The sequence below is a fragment of the Rhinatrema bivittatum genome, chromosome 2, assembly GCF_901001135.1.
Source record: "Rhinatrema bivittatum chromosome 2, aRhiBiv1.1, whole genome shotgun sequence".
NCBI classification, from domain to species: Eukaryota; Metazoa; Chordata; class Amphibia; order Gymnophiona; family Rhinatrematidae; genus Rhinatrema; species Rhinatrema bivittatum.
This window is the reverse complement of record NC_042616.1, coordinates 314,484,041-314,505,227: the sequence shown is the minus strand read 5'-3', so window position 1 is coordinate 314,505,227 and position 21,187 is coordinate 314,484,041. Positions and strand designations below refer to the sequence as shown.

General features: G+C 45.8%; 1 protein-coding gene across 1 annotated transcript in view; it reads left to right on the top strand.

Annotated features, from left to right (window-relative positions):
• The first annotated feature begins 3,556 nt into the window (after positions 1 to 3,556).
• Positions 3,557 to 21,187, top strand: part of VWC2 (von Willebrand factor C domain containing 2) — a 310,713-nt gene continuing 293,082 nt past the window's right edge. Inside the window, exon 1 of the mRNA XM_029589754.1 lies at positions 3,557 to 3,726. Coding sequence (XP_029445614.1) covers positions 3,674 to 3,726 — 53 coding nt within the window. The 5' untranslated portion in view covers positions 3,557 to 3,673. The remainder of the gene's footprint in view (positions 3,727 to 21,187) is intronic.

Sequence of the window (21,187 nt, the reverse complement as noted above, 5' to 3'; positions counted from 1 at the left end):
GAAGCAAGAAACCTGTGAGGGCGTCTGTTGGACCATTAGGTGACCGAGGGGTTAAAGGGGCTCATAGGGAAGATAAGGCCATTGCAGAAAGACTAAATGAATTCTTTGCTTCTGTGTTTACTAATGAGGATGTTGGGGAGATACCAGTTCCAGAGATAGTTTCAAGGGTGATGAGTCAGACGAACTGAACCAAATCACTGTGAACCTGGAAGATGCAGTAGGCCAGATTGATAAACTAGAGAGTAGCAAATCATCTGGACCGGATGCTATGCATCCTAGGGTACTGAAGGAACTAAAAAATGAAATTTCTGATCTATTTGTTAAAATTTGCAACCTGTCATTAAAATCATCCATTGTACCTGAAGACTGGAGGGTGGCCAATGTAACCCCAATCTTTAAAAAGGGCTCCAGGGGCAATCTGGAAAACTATAGATCAGTCAGCCTGATTTCAGTGCCAGGAAAAATAGTGGAAGCTATTCTAAAGATCAAAATCGTAGAGCATATAGAAAGACATGGTTTAATGGAAAACGGTCCACATGGATTTACCCAAGGCAAGTCTTGCCTAACAAATCTGCTTCAGTTTTTTGAAGGGGTTAATAAATATGTGGATAAAGGTGAACCGGTAGTTGTAGTGTATTTGGATTTTAAGAAGGCATTTGACAAAGTCCCTCATGAGAGGCTACTAAGAAAACTAAAAATTCATGGGATAGGAGGCGATGTCCTTTCATGTATTACAAACAGGTTAAAAGACAGGAAACAGGGAGTAGGATTAAATGGTCAATTTTCTCAGTGGAAAAGGGTAAACAGTGGAGTGCCTCAGGGATCTGTACTTGGACCGGTACTTTTAAATATATATAAATAATCTGGAAAGGAATACAACAAGTGAGGTTATCAAATTTGCGGATGATACAAAATTATTCAGAGTAGGTAAATCACAAGCGGATTGTGATACATTACAGGAGGACCTTGCAAGAATGGAAGTTTGGGCATCCAAATGGCAAATTAAATATAATTTGGACAAGTACAAGGTGTTGCAAATAGGGAAAAATAACCCTTGCTGTAGTTACACGTTGTTAGGTTCCATATTAGGAGCTACCACCCAGGAAACAAATCTGGACATCATAGTGGATAATACTTTAAAATCGGCTCAGTGTGCTGCAGCAGTCAAAAAAGCAAACAGAATGTTAGGGATTATTAGGAAGGGAATAGTGAATAAAATGGAAAATGGTATAATGCCTCTATCGCTCCATGGTGAGACCGCACCTTGAATACTGTGTACAATTCTGGTCGCCGCATCTCAAAAAAGAAATAGTTGCAATGGAGAAGGTACAGAGAAGGGCAACCAAAATGATAAAGGGGATGGAACAGCTCCCCTATGAGGAAAGACTGAAGAGGTTAGGGCTGTTCAGCTTGGAGAAGAGACGGTTGATGGGGGATATGATAGAGGTCTTTAAGATCATGAGAGGTTTTGAACGAGTAGATGTGAATTGGTTATTTAAATTTTTGGATAATAGAAGGACTAGGAGGCATTCCATGAAGTTAGCAATTAGCACATTTTAGACTAATCAAAGAAAATTCTTTTTCACTCAACGTACAATTAAGCTCTGGAATTTGTTGCCAGAGGATGTGGTTAGTGCTGTTAGTGTAGCTGGATTCAAAAAAGGTTTGGATAAGTTCTTGGAGGAGAAGTCCATTAACTGCTATTAATCAAGTTTACTTAGGGGTAGATCTTTAAAAAATATGCGATTGTGTACTTTTGTTCACGCACCAGGCGCGAACAAAAGTACACTGGATTTTATAAGATACTCGCGTACCCGCGCGTATCTTATAAAATCCGGGGTCGGCGCGCGCAAGTGGGTGCACATTTGTGCAACCTGCGCGTGCCGAGCCCAGCGCGCGCTGCCTGTTCCCTCCCTTCCCCTACCTAACCCACTCCCCCGGCCCTATCTAAACCCCCCCCCTAACTTTGCGCACGCCGGCCTGCAGCCCCGCTCCGTCCTCCGGTCCCGGGGGCTGGTCCGGAGGCCTCGACGCCCCCGAAACGCTGCGGCACGCCTCCGAAAAGCCACGTCGTTTCGGGAATGCCCCCGGACACGCCCCCTCCCGCCCCTTTTTGAAAGCCCCGGGACTTACGCGCGTCCCGGGCTTTATGCGCGCCGGCGACCTATGCAAAATAGGCGCGCCGGCGCGCGCAGGCCTTTTAAAATCCGCCCCTTAGAGAATAGCCACTGCTATTAATTGCATCAGTAGCATGGGATCTTCTTAGTGTTTGGGTAATTGCCAGGTTCTTGTGGCCTGGTTTGGCCTCTGTTGGAAACAGGATGCTGGGCTTGATGGACCCATGGTCTGACCCAGCATGGCAATTTCTTATGTTCATTTTTTTTTTCTGACTTACACACCATCAATAGCAGAAGTAAATTTACGTGGCAGGGGGCCCCAGCATGCCTTTGATCACGTAAGTATTTACACAATAGTTTCATTGAGAAATCCAGGAACCTCCATGCCCTGCCCAGACCAAACCCATTCCCCGCCCCTTTTTGATAATTTTGTTGTGCACATAGTGGGAGACAGGCGTGGATGCGGGACCTTTAAAAATCTGCATGGCGCACAGTGGCCCAACTTGTGTGCATATCTCTTATCTCCCAGTTTTGGCACAAGCCGGGCTTTTTAAATTCACCTTTCAGGGTTTTTCCCATTTGTGATCAAATAACTCCATTTACCCTGTAAATACAAGTCACCCTCTCTTGAATTTCAAAGCCATGGTAAAAATGTCAAACAACAGAGTTCAAAATAGCTATTACCTTCTGAATAAAAGAATATGCATAACAATGCACACTAAGAGCAAGCATTACAAGCTTTAAAAACAGGAACTGAGTGGTAAGACATAGCCCGGCAACAGGCAGTGATCTGACATGCTGCTTTGAGAAAAGGCATGGGAAGAAAGCACAAAGAGAAGAGAGGGAGAAAATGAAATAGCGAAAGAAATCAAAATCAGCAACAAAGATCAAAGCAGGCCAATAATTGGCAAGCCCGTACGCACAACAGAACAAATGTTACGACAATCAGCTTATAAATATCTATCTGCAAATGTTACTGCAAAATGTCGGTGTGTTGATATAAAAAAGGCCACGTCCTTTGAAGTCCCTTTGAAATGCATACGTTCATACAAAGAGTGAAAGAGGAAGAGATCAGTCCCTTGCTGCATCTCCTGTTTCCTGAGAGAAGAACTCTCCTTATACAGTAGATTACGCTCTCCACCTCTTTCACCGAGCTCAAATTCCGACTCTGCATGGACACTCATGCATGGATGTGCTTTTACCACCCCACATTGCTTGTTTCACACCTAGATCTTAATTACAATTACCAGTCTCCTGACAACAATAATTTTTTATCTTTTCCTTCTTTGCAATAAAATATTTTTCTTAATGTGAGTCCTGATTTACTCAAATATATTAAATATATATGAACACCCTGAGATAGTTTTAAAGGATTACACTTATAAAATATTATTTCTTCCAACATTCAGATGTCTGTGAAGTTCATGAATTCATTAGCCCCCCAACCCAGTCGCCATGTTTGAAAAAGATCTGCCTCTGCATTTGGATAACTGTTCTCTCACACCAGATTTTATCTGCGCAAAGCTGAAGGGCCAGGCTTAAAAACTGTTACTCCTATGGTGAACCAATCAGGATGGGTCACTGCCAGCATTCTGTTTCTTCAATGCAGGTACTGAAATATATCTTCTCCTGTTATTCTGTTCATATAAACTATGCCATTCAGCTTCCTCATTTAAGCCATATGGTACCGTGTCGGGCGCAAAGATCCAATATTATTTCTGTTTGCTTAATAAAACCTCCCTATTGCCCCTTCTCAAAGGCATCGGAATCTTTTAATGACTGTCTATTTTAAATCCAAAAAACATGGTGTAAAAGTCAATATGCAAAGATTGGCTCTTGAGTTTTACTGTTCTTAATATTCTATCAAGCAGGGTCGTATGATATGTTTAATCCACCTGGTATAGACTATAGGATATGGGCATATTATAGCATATATAGCAAAAGTAGATGCACAATTTGTGTTGTAACTACGACATATGATAGTGAGAAACTGGATTTTCCCACACCTGTCTCAATATTGTTTGGGGCCATAAGTCACACGACCCACAAGCACTGTGATCTCCTTGTTGGGAGCCAACCTGATGAGATGACAAAGCTGATTGCACCACATGTGACTTAATATTCCACTATGCTATTATATGCTATTAATGGAATATCTGAAAATATCAGGTGGATAGCCAACACATGCCAATGCTTCTGCATGGAATTAGCAACAGCTGCAGATCTGTCAGTATGACATAAAATACATACCATGTCTGTTTTAGCACTGTTTGATCTATATTTCAATAATCTGTCCCAGACAGAGTTTCAGGCTCTGCAATAAGCTGCTCAGACAGCTGAAAGAAACAGGATGGCAGAAAAAGTTCATATGGCCTATCTAATCTGTCCAACCACACTAAGGGGTCAATTTTAAGACCCGCATGCGCACGTCTATGTGTGCGCACGTCTATGTATGTTCCTGGCGCGCACATGGATGTGCTGATTTTATAATATGTGTGCATGGGGGAGGGGAATTTTGCAAAGCAGCATGCGGCAACATGAGTAGGGCTTCCCCAGTTCCCTCCCAGTCCGCTGCAATTAAGGAGCGGACTGGAAGGGAACATCCCTATACCCCTATCTAATCTTCCTACTTTTCCCTTCTCCTTCCTGACCACTACCCTCTATCTATTAGATTTTGCTTTATTTTTTACCTTACCGCTCCTTCGGAGCAGCAGTAGATTCCACACGCCGGCCGGCTGCCAGCACGTGCTTCCCCGGGACAATGGCTAATGGCACTATCCCGGCCCGTCCCCCCAGCCCATCTCTTCTCCCTCGGCTGGCACTTCTACGCATACCAGGGTTTACTCGTATGGCCGGGCCTTCCGCGCACCGCATAAACCTCAATTTACGTGCATAGCCCTTTTAAAATCCGGGTTTAACTGCTCAGCTCTAAATCCACACAATCCACCCGCCCCACTAGAGCAAATCTCAAAGGCACCCTACAAGTCCCACCCCTCAAGAAGGCCCGTCTCACAGCAACAAGGGACCGTGCTCTCTCAATTGCTGGCCCAACTCACTGGAATGTCCTACCCACAAACCTCCGCCTGGAGCCTTGCCATACTAAATTCAGGAAAATGCTAAAGACTTGGCTCTTCCACCAGGCATTTCCAGACTAACTCCACGCACCTCTCACCCTCTTCTCCTGCTTCTCTGTTATCTTTGACTCACGCCAAGTCATTTGCATCTTGTAAATGTTACCTTTCAAGTTATTGTTACTTCTCTAGTTCAATTTTCAGGCTCCCCCTAGAGCCTCCTGTCCTCGAGTTTCTACTGTTGTCCCTCTCCCACCCCTGTTCATTGTATTTTCCACCTACTGTTGAGATGTAAACCTATATGATGTGCATTCTAATGTCGGTATAGAAAAGCTGTTAAATAAATAAATAAATAAATAAAATAAATCCCTACCAGTTGAAATCCCTTTCTTCATAAGGAAGCTATTCTATCCACTTTACCATTTTTATTGCCCTTCTTTGTATGTTGGCTGGTTTGCTATATATTTTTTGAGATGGGGTGACCAGAACTGCATGCAGTAAAAGTGTGGTTACGCCATAGATTTATACAAAGGCATTATTATAGGGTGCTCAAACTGGTCCTTGGGGCCCCTCAGGCAGTCAGGGTTTCAGAATATCCCTAATGAATATGCATGAGTTTGTTTGCATGCACAACCTCCTATGTATGCAGTATGTAAACAGTAACCTAAGAAAAGGCAACACTGAAAATATTACACCAGGCCTTAAGACACCAATACATTTCCTATTAGGAAAACGGACCAAGTCAGGCTGCTATAGAGCCCTATACAGAAACTACACGCCAGCAGAAAACCTCACCTAAAACACATGTGCTGATCCTCACCTAACAAAGAATAAAGAGACCAAAACGCATAACTAGAAGCATGCAGACAAAAGCTGAATTGGAACCGCAACAAGCCAGAGTCTCTGTATGCAGTGAAACAGAAACATCACCCATCCTTATAAAACAAATCAAGAAATATAAAAGCAGTAGCAGTAAAACCATACTAACAAAACGAACAGATTATTTCAAAACAGCTGATGAATGGAATATCCAATAATTAAAAACTCATATCAAAAATTTCTAGATACCAATAAAATATTTCAAAATAGCAGACACAAAGACTCAGTAATGAAAAATAATAAGGATACAAAAAATGTTTTGCTCTGCTTACCTGGGAATGTTTGATATCCAGGTGCCCTGAGATTGTTGTGAATTAGCAGGAGGTGGGGTGGTTTGCTTGGAACTTTCTCTCCTCTCTCTCTTGCTTGGGTAGGGGGAGCAGCTGGGTCAGCAGGGGACTGGGAAGTGCTTGGCGACACACTGGTGTGTCGCGACACACTGGTTGAGAATATAATCTGCCTTGGAGTGTCTGAAAGATGGAAAATAAATTGAATAATTACAGAACCCAGTACTGTGTACCTGTAGTTGGGATTATGTTTCCCTACGAGCATCATTTTGCACTTGTCTACGTTAAATTTCATCTACCATTTCAAATGTCTAGTTCCCTAGTCTGTCAATGTCCTTCTGCAGTTTCTCAGTCTGCTTTTGTTTTAACTACTTTGAATGTAATGCCAGTTTTTAAAAAGGGTTCCAGGTGTGATCCAGGAAACTACTGACTGGTGAACCTGATGTCAGTGCCCCTGTCACATGGAGGGAGCACTGGATGGCTGGCGCCATCTTTAAAAATGGCGTGGGCCATCCAGTGCTCCTACCATGTGACAGGGGCCAGCCAATGGCACGGATACCCTGTCACATGGTAAGGGCAAAGGCCATCGGCGCCATTTTGATTAGTGGCAGCCGACGGCCCGAGAGTGGGAGATCGCTCCCGGGACCCCCACTGGACCACCAGGTACCTGTAAAATGTTTTTGGGGGGGTTGGGAGGGTGGGGGAAGCAAAGGGATTCGTTTTAAAGGGTCGGGGTGGGTTTAGGGGTTATTTTTGTGTGTCGTTTTTCCCGCCCTCCCCCAAAACGATAAGAGAACCCCCACGATCAATATCGTGGGGTTTTCCTATCGTTTCAGGGGAGCCCCCGATTTCTGACGATTTTGAAAATATCGATGATATTTTCAATCGTCCGAAGCCCAATTCACATCCCTATAAAATATTATTAAAGTGGACTTGGGGAAATCGACTCCTTATCCCTGGCATAAGGAGTATGGAATCTATTGCTCTTATGGAATCCTGCCAGGCAGTTGTCACCTAGATTAGCTACTGTTGGAAACAGGATACTGGGCTTGATGGACCTTTGGTCTGGCCCAGTATGGAAAATCTTATATTCCTATGAATATTTTAGTGTCACCTGCAAATTTGATCCTCTCACTTGTTGCTTCCTTTTCCAGAGCATTAATGAATAAGTTAAATGCCATTTAAAGAAGTGTATGTTAGACCCTCTTTAAAAGTCCAAGACCAGGCATTTAGCCTGGTCCACCTGAAGACAGCCCACAAGGGAATACTGGTAGCAGGGCATTTCCCTTAGGGAAAGGGATAAGAAGACAGGCCCCCAGGGATGATCGCAGGCCCCACATATGAGGAGAAGGAAGCAGGAACTTTACTAAAGTTACTTTTTCTTTTTTTTTTAAGACTGCTGCATTTTTGTTTCCAGCACAACTGAGGTAAGCAGGCTCTTGGTTGTTCAGTTCTGCCTGTAGCTAATAGTCTGTAGACGTATAGCTGGCGTCCAGCCTATTCTGTCCTCCAGCAAACCAAAGACTGTTCATGCTGTGTTACACACCGGTGCCAGTATAGATTTTTGAGGGAGGCCACTATTCACCTCTTTCCATTGGAAAAACCTACCACTTAGTCCTAGTCTGTTTCCTATCTTTTAACCAACTGCCTCTTGTCACAGGCTTGCTCTGTGAGGCCCGGAAGGCACCTTGCCTGGATACAAGGCATGCATCAGTGGAGCCAGGTATACTGAAGGCAGAGCAGGTACTTTTCAGCGGGTAGCAGCTGCCTTTCCCCAGGGATTTGGGCCTTGGATAGTGCATGCCACCATCAGGGCTTACCAGGCAGGAAAAGATCAAATGCAGAGCAGGAACCAGGAACAAAACAGGAACAGTTCAGGTAAACGGAGGTTTCCCAGAGTAAACTCTGAGAAGACTGTTGGGCCAGCAAATGGTCTGTCAGGCTAGGGCTCTTTATATTCAGCCCTCAATTTGGGACACACCCAATACTGGTCTAATGGGAGCCTGCAGAAGCATGCCTAGCTCGCTGTAATACGAAAGATAAGTATACAACTTCCTGGAGAGCCAGCAGCTCTTATAGCTCTGCTGGAATGTCTCCTAGATTTGAATACCTGGGGTGGCTAGTTCAGTCCTTGCTGCCCCTCGCAGTGGCCTATCCTTAATCTCTTGGAGAGGGTTGCATTTCAAATACCATGAGGTTCACTTGGGCTTGAGGCTAGATACCCCAAATGCCCCCAGAATCCCAAGCCCACCTCGGGGAAAGTAAGGTCCTGAGTGATTACAGGCCCTATTTATTTTATTTCTACTTATCGCCCAGAGTTTAATAGCCCTGCACATGCTGTACACATTTTTGAAAGGGCTCGGCCACAAGCATAACCCACGATATGCGCAGAAGTGTCGGGCCAGCTAAAAGGGGGCAGGCCGGGAGTGTGGTCTGGGCAGGGAAGTGTGCGCCGACAGCTGGCCAACGCATGTAACTTACACCCACACTGAGAACATAAGAAATTGCAATACTGTAATATGGGCAACCAGGACCACACTCACTCGCAACCACCCTGAACATAGCAATAACCACAAGACATTATGTTGGACAAAACAAGGCTGCTGCTTTATTAATAAATGGTCCAAGCCTTGACATATACAAACACGTATTGTTCTGGGATTTCAGCCATTTTACTCCCCCCAATCTATCCGCCTCTTTCCAGCAGGATAGCCATTTACCAGCCACTCGGCTCGAAGATTTGGCACAACACTCCAGGTCCCAGCTCCCGCCACCCTCATGCAAGGAGCCAACCTGAGTGGACCCCCGCCTCCAATCCGCAGGGGGTCTGGCCCAGTGGTCCCCGCCTCATTCCTGCAAGGGACCACTCCCTGACAACAGCCCCAGTTGTCAACCATCACTTGCATATTGCTGAAATCCTTTTAACAAAACCAAACTTTAACTCTGCTGGTTCAGACCAAGCGCCATAGACACAGGCATCCGATGCCCTGTGACCCCCCAAAGATGCGGCCCCGCTTATTTCGGAAATAATGCCTCCAGAACCTCCTGAATAGAGTTTAAAAACAGGTCCATACCTAAAAAGGATAAGTGAACCCCATCAGAACCAAATAATCCCGTGACCTTCCCCCAGGACCAGTCATGGCGAATATGACGCCCCCCCAAGCGAGCCAACCAAGACCCAATTTGTTGGTTCGCTTTGGACCTACTTCGACGCCACCTAATGTTATCCAATTCAGCAGGTCTGATGATTATGTCCGACCAACACAAGACGGTGGTAGGCAATAGTATGGAAACCATCATCAAGCCCTTGCGGACTATGCTGATAAATTGCCTACCAGCCATCCGTCCCCAGTCGTTGCCCCCCAAGTGGATCACCACAACTCGAGGTACGCTGAGACGAGTACATTCCTGCTTCACATACGGAATCAGCTCATCCCAAAGCATGCCTCTCCGCCCCAACCAGTGGATCCGCACCCCTCTGTCCTGCAAATCCAAATGTGGACCGTAAGGTCTACCCCCCCGCATGCTTATGTGCCCAATGAATAAAAGAATGTCCGATGATCCACACCGACATATCAGATGGCACTGCACCTAAAAGAAACAAAAATTAGTCACCATTCATTCACGCCCGTCTTCCGGGCGGATATAACCCTTGTACACATTCGACCTCCATCGCCCAATTCTCTGTATCACTCCCGCTGACAATCCTGCTCCAGCTGCCGATGTGGCTGCTCCTATTCGAAAAGAATGCGTCCCAAAACGACGCCCCTCCAAACCTACCTTCACCAAAACCCTGCGAAGTACCATCTCAAACTGATACTTAGTTAATGGGCGCAAATTCTCGTGCACCAAAAACTGAGAAGCTCCCCCTGGCCGCAGCTGACAATAACTCGCAGCATTCACAACTGGGCAAGTTACCAATCCTGGCACCGCAGCCAATACCACGGACGATCCGCGTCCCTTCTGGTCCGTCTTGGAGCGTGGTATCCAAATCACCACTGATCTATTTGTCACCAATACATTCCGCGCCAAGATGCCTGGGAAATCCTTGCTGGCAGCCGCCTGGGCCACTAACTCACTGACTCTGAACGCTCCAAAAAACGCGAAGACAAAAGCAAGACGAAATAACCGTGTTTCATACTCCGACGAACAAACCAAAGACAACGCTCCCCATAGTTGTATCAAAATATCATGCGTGATTGGTAAGCGATTATCTAACCTTTGTCCCACTTCTTTGAACCAACCCGCTAACAACTGACGAACAATAAAACGCCCGGATGGAAAACCCCAGCCATGCGCCCTCATAAACGAAAATCCCGCCAATTGCCTGCCCACCGTCGCCCTTGAATAACCATGTAATCTTGCTTGTTCAATAAAACGCACCAGAGCCACATCAGAAATTGGACCGCCCCCCCAACCCAAAGACGACAAAAATGCAGTCACTTTCCGTGCCCCCCCTACATAACTTGTCCATGTAGACGTTGCCAATGAAGCTCGCAGCATATTCCAGGCTTCTGGGCACCAAATTTCCAAAGGGAAGATGGCACTGGCATTCCACATAGTTCCGCCTCTGGAGCCAATTCTCGAAATACTTCCCACTTGAAACGAGAAAGAGAGTCGGCCACACCGTTAGAAACCCCCGGCACATGTCGAGCCCAAATTGTTACATTCAAGGACATACAACACAAGATCAACTCTCGCAGCATCTCCGAAACCCTGCTGCATTTCGCCAACCTTTTATTGATGACCTCTACTACTCCCAAATTATCACACCAAAACACGACTCTCTTTCCTCGTAACCGCTCACCCCAAATGTGTACGGCTACCACAATCGGAAATAGCTCCAGAAAAGTAATGTTTTTAGTAACCCCCGCATCTACCCATGCGACCGGCCATTTAGCCGCACACCAGGATCCCTGGAAGTAAGCTCCAAATCCGATGGAACCTGCTGCGTCAGTGAACAATTCCAAATCATAATTAGACGACGGATCGGATTGCCAGAACTCCACACCATTAAAACAGACTAGAAACGTATCCCAAATACGCAAATCCTCACGCATCAATTTTGTAACTCGAACCCAATGATGCCGCTTTCTAATGCCACTTGAAAAACACAATCTGTTCAAGACAAGTGATGGAATCTTATGCTGTCAAATTTCTAAATACCATCAACATAAATACTTGCCTACAGCAAGTATTTATGTTGATGGCTTTCTAATGCCAGCCATGGCACGCGACAATCGTCTCAGGAACACCTGCCCCATGAGGATTACCCTACAGGCGAAATTAAGACTGCCCACTAAAGATTGCAATTCCCGCAAAGTCAACTTGCGCCTACCCAAAGCCTCCCGCACCAAAGTTCGCAGTCTCTCCACTTTATCCTCTGGCAAACGCAACACCATTTCTACCGAGTCTAATTCGATTCCCAGAAATACCAATTTGGTGCGTGGACCCTCCGTCTTACCAGCCGAAAGGGGAATACCGAATTCACACGCCACCTCTTGAAAAATTCCCAACAATTCCTCACACTCTCCAGAATTAGCCCCGCCGACGAACAGGAAGTCATCCAAATAATGCACCAGATTAGCTGACTGCGCCCTTATCTGCACCACCCAATGCACAAATGAACTGAACGCTTCAAAATAAGCGCATGCAATGGAACAACCCATCGGCAAGCACTGATCGAAATAAAACTCCTGCTGAAAACGGAAGCCAAGTAGATGGAAATTATCCGGATGGATGGGTAGCAAGCGAAAAGCGGCTTCAATATCCGCTTTAGCCAGCAATGCCTGCGGACCGCATCTCTTCACCACCCGAACTGCTGAATCAAAAGAGGCGTAGCGAACCGTACACTGCTCCTTAGGAATCCCGTCGTTTACTGACTTACCCTCGGGAAAGGACAAATTGAGAATCAGCCTAAATTTGCCTGCCTCACGCTTAGGAATAACTGCCAACAGGGATAATACCAAATTCTCTAAAGGAGCTAATGAGAACGGACCCGCAATCCTGCCCAAAGCAATCTCCTCTTGCAGTTTTTTTCGAACCACGTCCCCTAATCTCCGCACCGAAGGACAATTATCACCTCCCCCCACTTCCCCCCCCCCCCCCCCCCCCCCCCCCCCACAAAAGGGATCCGGAAACCTCCCTTAAAACCCTGAAGTAGTAAATCTGCCATTCTTTTATCCGGATATCTGCGTAACCAAGGCCGCATGGCAGCAATCCTAACCAGTGTCAATGCCAAGTCACAAGCCTGCTTTACCCCCCCCTTTTGCGATCGGAGTCGTTGAGGAACCCTCACCTTGCCGTTTGAGGCATCGCAATGCAGGGTGAGCTGCCCCACAATTGGAGCAGGCGTGACGAAATTTACAATCGGGGAAGTTGCAGGTGGAGCGATTAAATCGCCAGCAGATGTCACTACGCACTGTACTTCCTTTTCCCGTCCCCCCACTCGAGCCGTCCCTCCGAAAGGACCGCCCCACGCCTGTTCCTGACAACAATCCCTGTCCCAACCCACCTCCTGACACCTTGGAGGCCATCTGGGTTAACCACAGCCCCACGTCCTGAGTGCCCCACGACATAAATTTATTCTCCTCCATCCTGTCGCGGAACCGCTCATCATAATTCAGCCATGACCACCCATCGTAAGTCTTACTGGCTGCAAGAATGGAATCAGCATGAGCTAACAAAGGCCCATATTGTGAAGGATCCTTTTTTCCTACAACACTAGCTAGCCTCAAGAATGCTCTCATCCAATTGTGCATATTTCGTGCAACTTTCTGTTGCGCCCCTGGAAAGCGGTCGCTCTTCCCTCGCTTTTTCTTCTCCTTATGCCTCCCCCTCCTACCCTCCAAAAGCTGAAAAATATCTATAAATTGCCTCCGCCAAATACGCTTACGTATGGACTTAGGCACCTCCTCCCACAATTCCGTCAGGGCCACCAAAGCCGGGGCTCCACAAACTGTCACACCCCCCACCACTCCGCCTGTCCCTGACTCCTCTGCCTCGGATGTGCTAGAGGACGATGAAGAGGAAGATGAAGAAGAGGATGAATCGGAAGAGCTAGATCTCCCCCTTTTCCGCTTCTTTTTGGCCTTTCCGGATCTGGAAGACTCCCCTTTACCACTACTCCCCTTGTCCGCATCCTTAGCTGTCTGGACCTCAAACACCTGCCCCCCACCGTCCCTCTGCTCACCTCTATCGCTAAAGGACCCCGAGCTCTTTTGCTTCTGAACCTCACCCCGATCGAACCGGGGAAAAATTACCCACTCACCTGCCGGGTCAGCGTCCGCCGCCATTGCGCCTGCCGCCGTGACCCTCTCTCGCTGACTGGAACGAGCTGCCATAGGTGCCACATTCCGCCATGCCTCTTGCCGCGAAGGACCTGGCATATCTCCCTCATCCTCCATATGCCCGACCTGTGAAGACACCGCAGCAGACGAAGGAAAAGGCCCCAAACCGGACACCGGATCCCACTCCCCAACAAACCCCTGGCCCTCAGTCTCCCTTTGTCTCCCCCACTGAGATCCCTCTTGACGACAGTCCCTGCTGCGATTCGCTCCTCCTGCCCGTGCCAACTCACCGACCGGTAACTGGACTTGCTGCCCTGCTCCCTGGCACCGGGGTCTAAAAATCTCCTGCCCCGCTCTGCCCCTAACCATCACCGCACCCCCTCACGTCCGCGGCCCGTACCGGCAACACCCCGCCCCCCCCCCCCCCCCAGACACGCCAACCCCCCGATATGCCCGAGCAACTCCTCCATCCGTCCCCCCAACGAACGCACCCCTGCCCCCCATACCTCGATAAGGAACCCTGCACCCCGAAACTCCCCTCCGGACCACGTTCCTCCATACAGCACCCCCAATGCCAACAAACTCCACAGCCCGTCTGTCATCCACACCCGCAATGGCAACCCTCTGCGCCACCCCCCAACCTTCCTCCGCAGCCAACCCCACCTCCCTTTCCTGCCCTGGTAGTCTTCTCATCGATTCACTCCGCCCCTGCCCCCGAGGCCTAAGAATCCGTACAGACCGCCCCCTGCCTGTCCGCACCAGTTCCTCAGCAGCCCCCTGACACGCCGCTTCAGCAAGCCCTCTAGGAACGTTATAGAGGACACTGCCAGCACCGTCCTCCTCACCAATGCCGCACCGGCCCCGGTCCCTACCGACCGCTCCACTCACCCACACACCATCAGCTTCCCCCTCTGACTCCGCCGCCGCCGCACTTTCCCCCGGCACCCACGCTGCCTCCTCCGAGTCCAGCGCTGTCGCCATCTCCTCGCCTCGCTCCACCTCCGCCTGCCCGTGCGACCTGGCCATGTCAAAACGAACGCTCCGGAACCGCACCCGAACGTCAGGAAGCCTCCGGTACTCAAATTGCCAAACAAGTTAGGAAAATTCGCAAGCAAAGCAAATTTTTCTAACTTGCCTCGCCGCCGTGCATTCACCGACTGCCTCGCGATCTCTAACCCCGCCTATATTGATTCAAATTCCTTCCCCCAATCAGATCTCCTCCTAAGCTCCCCGTTGCCCGTCCACCAATCCCGAACCGCCACGATGCTCCCGCGGCGCCACGCTACTCTCCCCCCCCCCTACCAATTCTGCAAGCCTGCTCTACCTTCCCGCGCATACCGCCCCTCCTTCCGCCCCCCCCCTCCGCCTCTGACCGAGACCCGCTCGTCGAGCGGGCCTGGGCCCATATTACATGGCCTTCGCGGACACTAGGTCCGCTTAGTCCGCCAAGTCAGACCAAGGGTCCATCAAGCCCAGCTTCCTGTTTTCAACAGTGGCCAATCCAGGCCATAAGAACCTGGCAAGTACCAGATTCCATGCTACTGATGCCAGTAATAGCAGTGGCTATTCTCAAGGACAACTTGATTAATACCAGTTAATGGTCTTCTCCAAGGACTTATCCAAACCTTTTTTAAATCCAGCCACACTAACTGCACTAACCACATTCTCTGGCAACAAATTCCAGAGCTTAATTGTGGGTTAAGTGAAAAAGAATTTTCTCTGATTAGTTTTAAATGTGCTACTTGCTAACTTCATGGAGAGCCCCCTAGTCCTATTATCCGAAAGAGTAAATAACCAATTCACATTTATCTGTTCTAGACCTCTCATGGTTTTAAAGACCTCTATCATATCCCCCCTCAGCAATACCTTCTCCAAGCTGAACAGCCCTAACCTCTTTAGCATTTCCTCATAGGGTGTTGCGCCCGGTCGCAGACGCCTGCAACCGCTGTTGCTCACCTCCTTTTTCCGTGCACCAGTGATCCTCTGATGAATGGTGGCCTCTGCCTGTGCATGATGCTCTCCTCTGCGTTCCCGGGACGGCGTGGGCGATCCCGTCCGCCATCTTGAATTGGGGATTACCTAGGGCACGCGTACGCGTGCCAGGCCCCGTCTTATATACGTCATGGCGGGAACCTCAGGGGTGTCCCCTCTGCATGACGTCACCCGCCAGTGTGTACTTAAGCCATCCAGCCTGTGCTACCTACAAGTTAGCTGAATTCCACTTCAGAGTCATTTCACTTTCGCTACGCTGTACCTGTTCCTGACCCAGAGACTCCAATGCCTTAGGTACCCACTTCTCGGGGGCCTTGTCATGTTCTGGCTATCCACTCCTCTGAGGGCCTTCCTGCCTGGAGATACTCTACATCTGCTCTGGGAAGTGTCTGGTTCAGCCTTGTGAGTACGCTATCTTCTGCTGACAGAACCTCCAGTGTACCCCGGGCCTCAGGCCACTATCGTGCTTGCCTCAGCAACCTTCCATCTACACTTCAGAGTGAGTGCCATCATCTACCCAGGTCTGCTGACCTCCTGCACTTCTCTTACCTACCATCTGTGATTCTTGGCGTACCCCGCACTGTGGGCCACTACCAGATCTACCTGAGAGAAATTCCATCTGGAGGAGGAATTCCCCAGGGTACCCCACTCCGCGGGCCACTACCAGGGATATCATCACTGAGCTATCTGACTACTCTGGATTGTGTCTCTCCTCCCACTTGGTGGGTGTTTTCTCTATGTTCCAGTATAATAAAGTCTCATTACAGTTGTGTCCGTCTCAGCTGAGGCCACGCCTATCATAGTGAGTCCCCACAGGGCTCCTCCCTGTCGGTGGAGTAAACTCTCACTACAATCCTGGGTCCACAACATAACATAGGGGAGCTGTTCCACCCCCTTTATCATTTTGGTCACCCTTCTCTGTACCTTCTCTATCATAACTATATCTTTTTTGAGATGTGGTGACCAGAATTGTACACAGTACTCAAGGTGTGATCTCACCATGGAGCGATACAGAGGCATTATGACATTTTCCAATTTATTCACCATTCCCTTTCTAGTAATTCTTAACATTCTGTTTGCTTTTTTGACTGCTGCAGCACACTGAGCCGACGAGTTCAATGTATTATCCACTATGATGCCTAGATCTTTTTCCTGGGTGGTATTTCCTAATATGGAACCTAACATCATGTAACTACAGCATGGATTATTTTTCCCTATATGCATCCCATTGCACCTGTCCACCTTAAATTCCATCTGCCATTTGGATGCCCAATTTTCCAGTCTCTCAAGGTCCTCCTGCAGTTTATCATAATCCAATTGTGATTTAACTACTCTGAATAATTTTATATCATCTGCAAATTTGATTATCTCACTTGTCATATTCCTTTCCAGATCATTTATAAATCCATTGAAAAGCACCAGTCCAAGAACTAATCCCTGAGGCACTCCACTGTTTACTATTTTCAGTAAGAAATTTGACCATTTAATGCAACTCTCTGTTTTCTGTCTTTTAACCAGTTTGTAATTCATGAAAGGACACCGCCTCCTATCCCTTGACTTTTTAGTTTCCTTAGAAGCCTCTTATGAGGGACTTTGTCTAACACCTTCTGAAAATCCAAATATACTACATCTACTGGCTAACCTTTATCTACATATTTGTTAACCCCTTCAAGAAAATGAAGCAGATAAGTGAGTCAAGACTTGCCTTGGGTAAATCGAAGCTGAATGTGTTCCATTAAACCATGTCTTTCTAGATGCTCTGTGATTTTGATCTTTGGAAGAGTTCCCACTATTTGTCCCGGCACTGAAATCAGGCTCACTGGTCTATAGTTTCCTGGATCGCTCCTGGAACCCTTTTTAAATATCAGGATTGCATTGGCCACCCTCCAGTCTTCAGGTATAATGAATTATTTTAATGATAGGTTACAAATTTTAACTAATAGATCTGCAATTTCATTTTTGAGTTCCTTCAGAACCTTGGGGTGCATACCATCTGGTCCAGGTGACTTGCTACCCTTATAGTAGGCCAGATTGACAAACTAATCTTCCAGGTTCACAGTGATTTGGTTCAATTCATCTGAATCATCATCCTTGAAAACCATTCTGAAACTGGTATCTCTCCAACATCTTCATTAGTAAACACAGAAGCAAAGAAGTTTTTTAGTCTTTCTGCAATGGCCTTATCTTCCCTAAGATCCCCTTTAACCCATCGGTCATTTAACGGTCCAACAGACTCCTTCACTGATTTCTTGCTTCAGATATATTTTCAAAAGTTTTTTTATGAGTTTTTGTCTCTATGGCCAACTTCATTTCAAATTCTCTCTTAGCCTGTGTTATCAAAGCTTTACACTTAACTTGACAATGCTTATGCCTTTTCCTATTTTCTTCAGATGGATCCTTCTTCCAATGTTTCAAGGATGGTTTTTTTTTGGCTAAAATAGCCTCTTTCATCTCACCTTTTAACCATACTGGTAATCATTTTGCCTTCCTTCCACCTTTCTTAATGCGTGGAATATATTTGGTCTGTGTTTCTGATTTTATTTTAAACAATGTCCAAGCCTGATGTACACTTTTAAACTATGCCGCAGCACCTTTCAGTTTTTTTCTATTTTCCTCATTTTATCAATGTTTCCCTTTTCAAAAATGTTGTGTTAGAGCTGTATATTTACATATTGTCCCCCTACCAGTCATTAGTTCAAATTTGATCATGTTATGATCACTATTGCCAAGTGGCCCCACTACAGTTACCTCTGTCAGCAAATCCTGCTTTCCACTAAGAATTAAATCTAAAATAGCTCCCTCTCTCATAGGTTCCTGAACCAGTTGCTACATGAAGCAGTCATTTATTACATCCAGGAACTTTATGTCTCTAGCAAGTCCTGATGTTACATTTACCCAGCCAATATTGGGGTAATTGAAATCTGCAAAAAATTAGTGGAAACCAAAATAATTTAATATTATAGCCTAAAAGGTGTCAGCAAGCCTGTCGTTGTGACACTTAAACAGTAACCAACCGGTCTACACATCACCCACCTTCCAAAGTCCTTTTTAATGAAGTATATATTTTTTTGAATTTTTGATTTTTGTAAAATTTCTTCTAGTATGCACTAGTGAAAGACTCTTCGTATTCAATTTTAACCAGACCCACGGCCCATATTTTGCTGTGAAGCTTCTTCAGGGGCATGCAATGATATCAATGAATAGCGAGTCATATCACTTTCACCATTATGAAAAGGACACAGCGTCTCGATAATTTCACCTAAAAACATCATTGACAAAATTAATTCTGAATTCTTTAACGAGAATAGAAGGACAGAACAATACTTAACTGTGCATAAAATTGGCTACCATTTTGAAAAGGACACAGCGTCTCGATGTCTGTTCGCCTGAAAGCAAAGGAAACTAAGCCGAGGCTTTTACTTGTTTAAATATCCAGTCATCAGATGATGTCATAAACACGCGGAACTTGAATCTTATTCAGCAGCTGATGTATAATCAAAAGGTTCTGTCAAACAGGAAATTATCAGCAGCAATGTGTTTATGTAACATTAGCCGAGAAAAACATATAGATCAAGTTCAGTGTTTAACCCGGTCGGGGCAACAGTATTGAGTTTATAAATCCATCTTTGTTCTTTCTGCAGCAGTAGTGACTCTCGGTCACCACCGCGCCAATGTTGGGGAACATGATCGATAGCACAAAACTGAAGGTCAGCAAAATTATGCCCAGAATTTAAACAATGCATCACCAGTGGTTCATCTATTCTGGAGTGCTTAATATTGGATTTGTGTTCAATCATTTATTTATTTATTTATTTATTTATTTATTTAGAATTTTTATATACCGATATTCCTATAAAGAATATAGATCACATCGGTTTACAATGGAACTGAACTTTCGCTGGGATGCGATACATTAAACAATGAACTTAGCAATTGGAAACATTCAGAAAAACATTTGGAAACAGGGAACCATGACAAACCATAACAAACCGAGAACAAAAACCAAAAAAATGAAATAAAATTGTGGATAAATAAAATAATGATAAGTAAATAAATAAAATAAAATAAATAAAATACTTTATTTAAAACTAGGATGGATCCTCGAGGGACTGTGAAAAGATAGTTCAGTAAGTCCAATAACTGTTAGCATAGGTCTTGGAGTCATGTTCTAGGACCTGCATCAAAGAGAACTTGGGTTTTCCAGGAAAGTTTGAACAGCCAAGTTTTTAAGTCTTTCTTGAAGGTTAGGAGACAGTGTTCTTGACGGAGGTCAGGAGGGAGAGTGTTCCAAAGAATCGGCCCAGATGTAGATAATGCTCTTTTGCTTAGAGAAGATTTAGTAGGGGGAGCATGCAGAGAGCCTTTGTAAGCTCTTCTGATTGGTCTTTCAGAGGTATGAGCCCGGAATTGATGGCTCAGTTTGAGAGGGGCAATGTTATGAATGTCTTTATGTATCATCATAAGTACTTTGAACGAAATCCTGGCTTTGATTGGTAACCAGTGTAGAGACTGCAGTATGGGTGAGATATGCTCTCTTTTATTTGAGTTGGTAAGTATTCTCGCCGCGGCATTCTGTACCATCTGCAGTGGTTTTATTGTTATTGCAGGGAGACCATGCAAAAGGGAGTTGCAATAGTCTAATTTAGTAAGGATAATGGACTGCAGCACTAGTCGGAAATCTCGAAAGTGAAGGAGAGGTTTGAGTTTTTTTAATACTTGTAATTTAAAGAAACATTCTTTGGTGGTGTTTTGGACAAATGATTTAAGATTGAATTGGTTGTCTAGTTGAACTCCTAGATCTCTGACATGAGGGTAGTGGTTAATATCAGTTGTGAGTGATTGTGTTGCATTTAGGGAGTTAAAGAGAACTTGGTTTTCATCAGATGAAATAATGAGAATCTCTGTCTTATTTGTATTGAGGATCAAGTTAAGACTGATAAGTAGATTGTTAATTGATTGCAGACAAGTGTTCCAGTGGGACCAGGTTTTGTGAAGAGACTCTGTGATAGGGAGAAGAATCTGGACATCATTGGCGTAAAGGTAATAAGTTAATTTTAAGTTGGAGAGTAATTGGCAGAGAGGGAGCAGGTAGATATTAAACAACGTAGGGGAAAGGGCTGAACCTTGCGGGACTCCTAGGTGTGATCTGATGGGGTGAGAAACCTTATTGTTAATCTTCACCTTGTAAAATCTATTGTCCAGAAAGGATTTGAACCAACTGTGAGCCACTCCTATGATACCAATGTCAGTTAGACTCTGAAGAAGAATGGAATGATTCACCGTATCAAATGCTGCAGATAAGTCCAGTAGAACTAGTAGGTACGGCTGTTTCTTCTCCAGGTTTAGGAGAATGGTATCCGCTAATGATGTTAAAAGGGACTCAGTATTTCGATTTTGCGAAATCCAAACTGAAAAGGGGAAAGGATGTTGTTCTCCTCCAAGTATTCAGAAAGTTGTTTATTTACTATTTTCTCCATAATTTTGGAAATCAGTGGTAAGTTAGCTATAGGTCGGAAATTTGCAGGACCAGATGTTGAAAGGTTGGGTTTTTT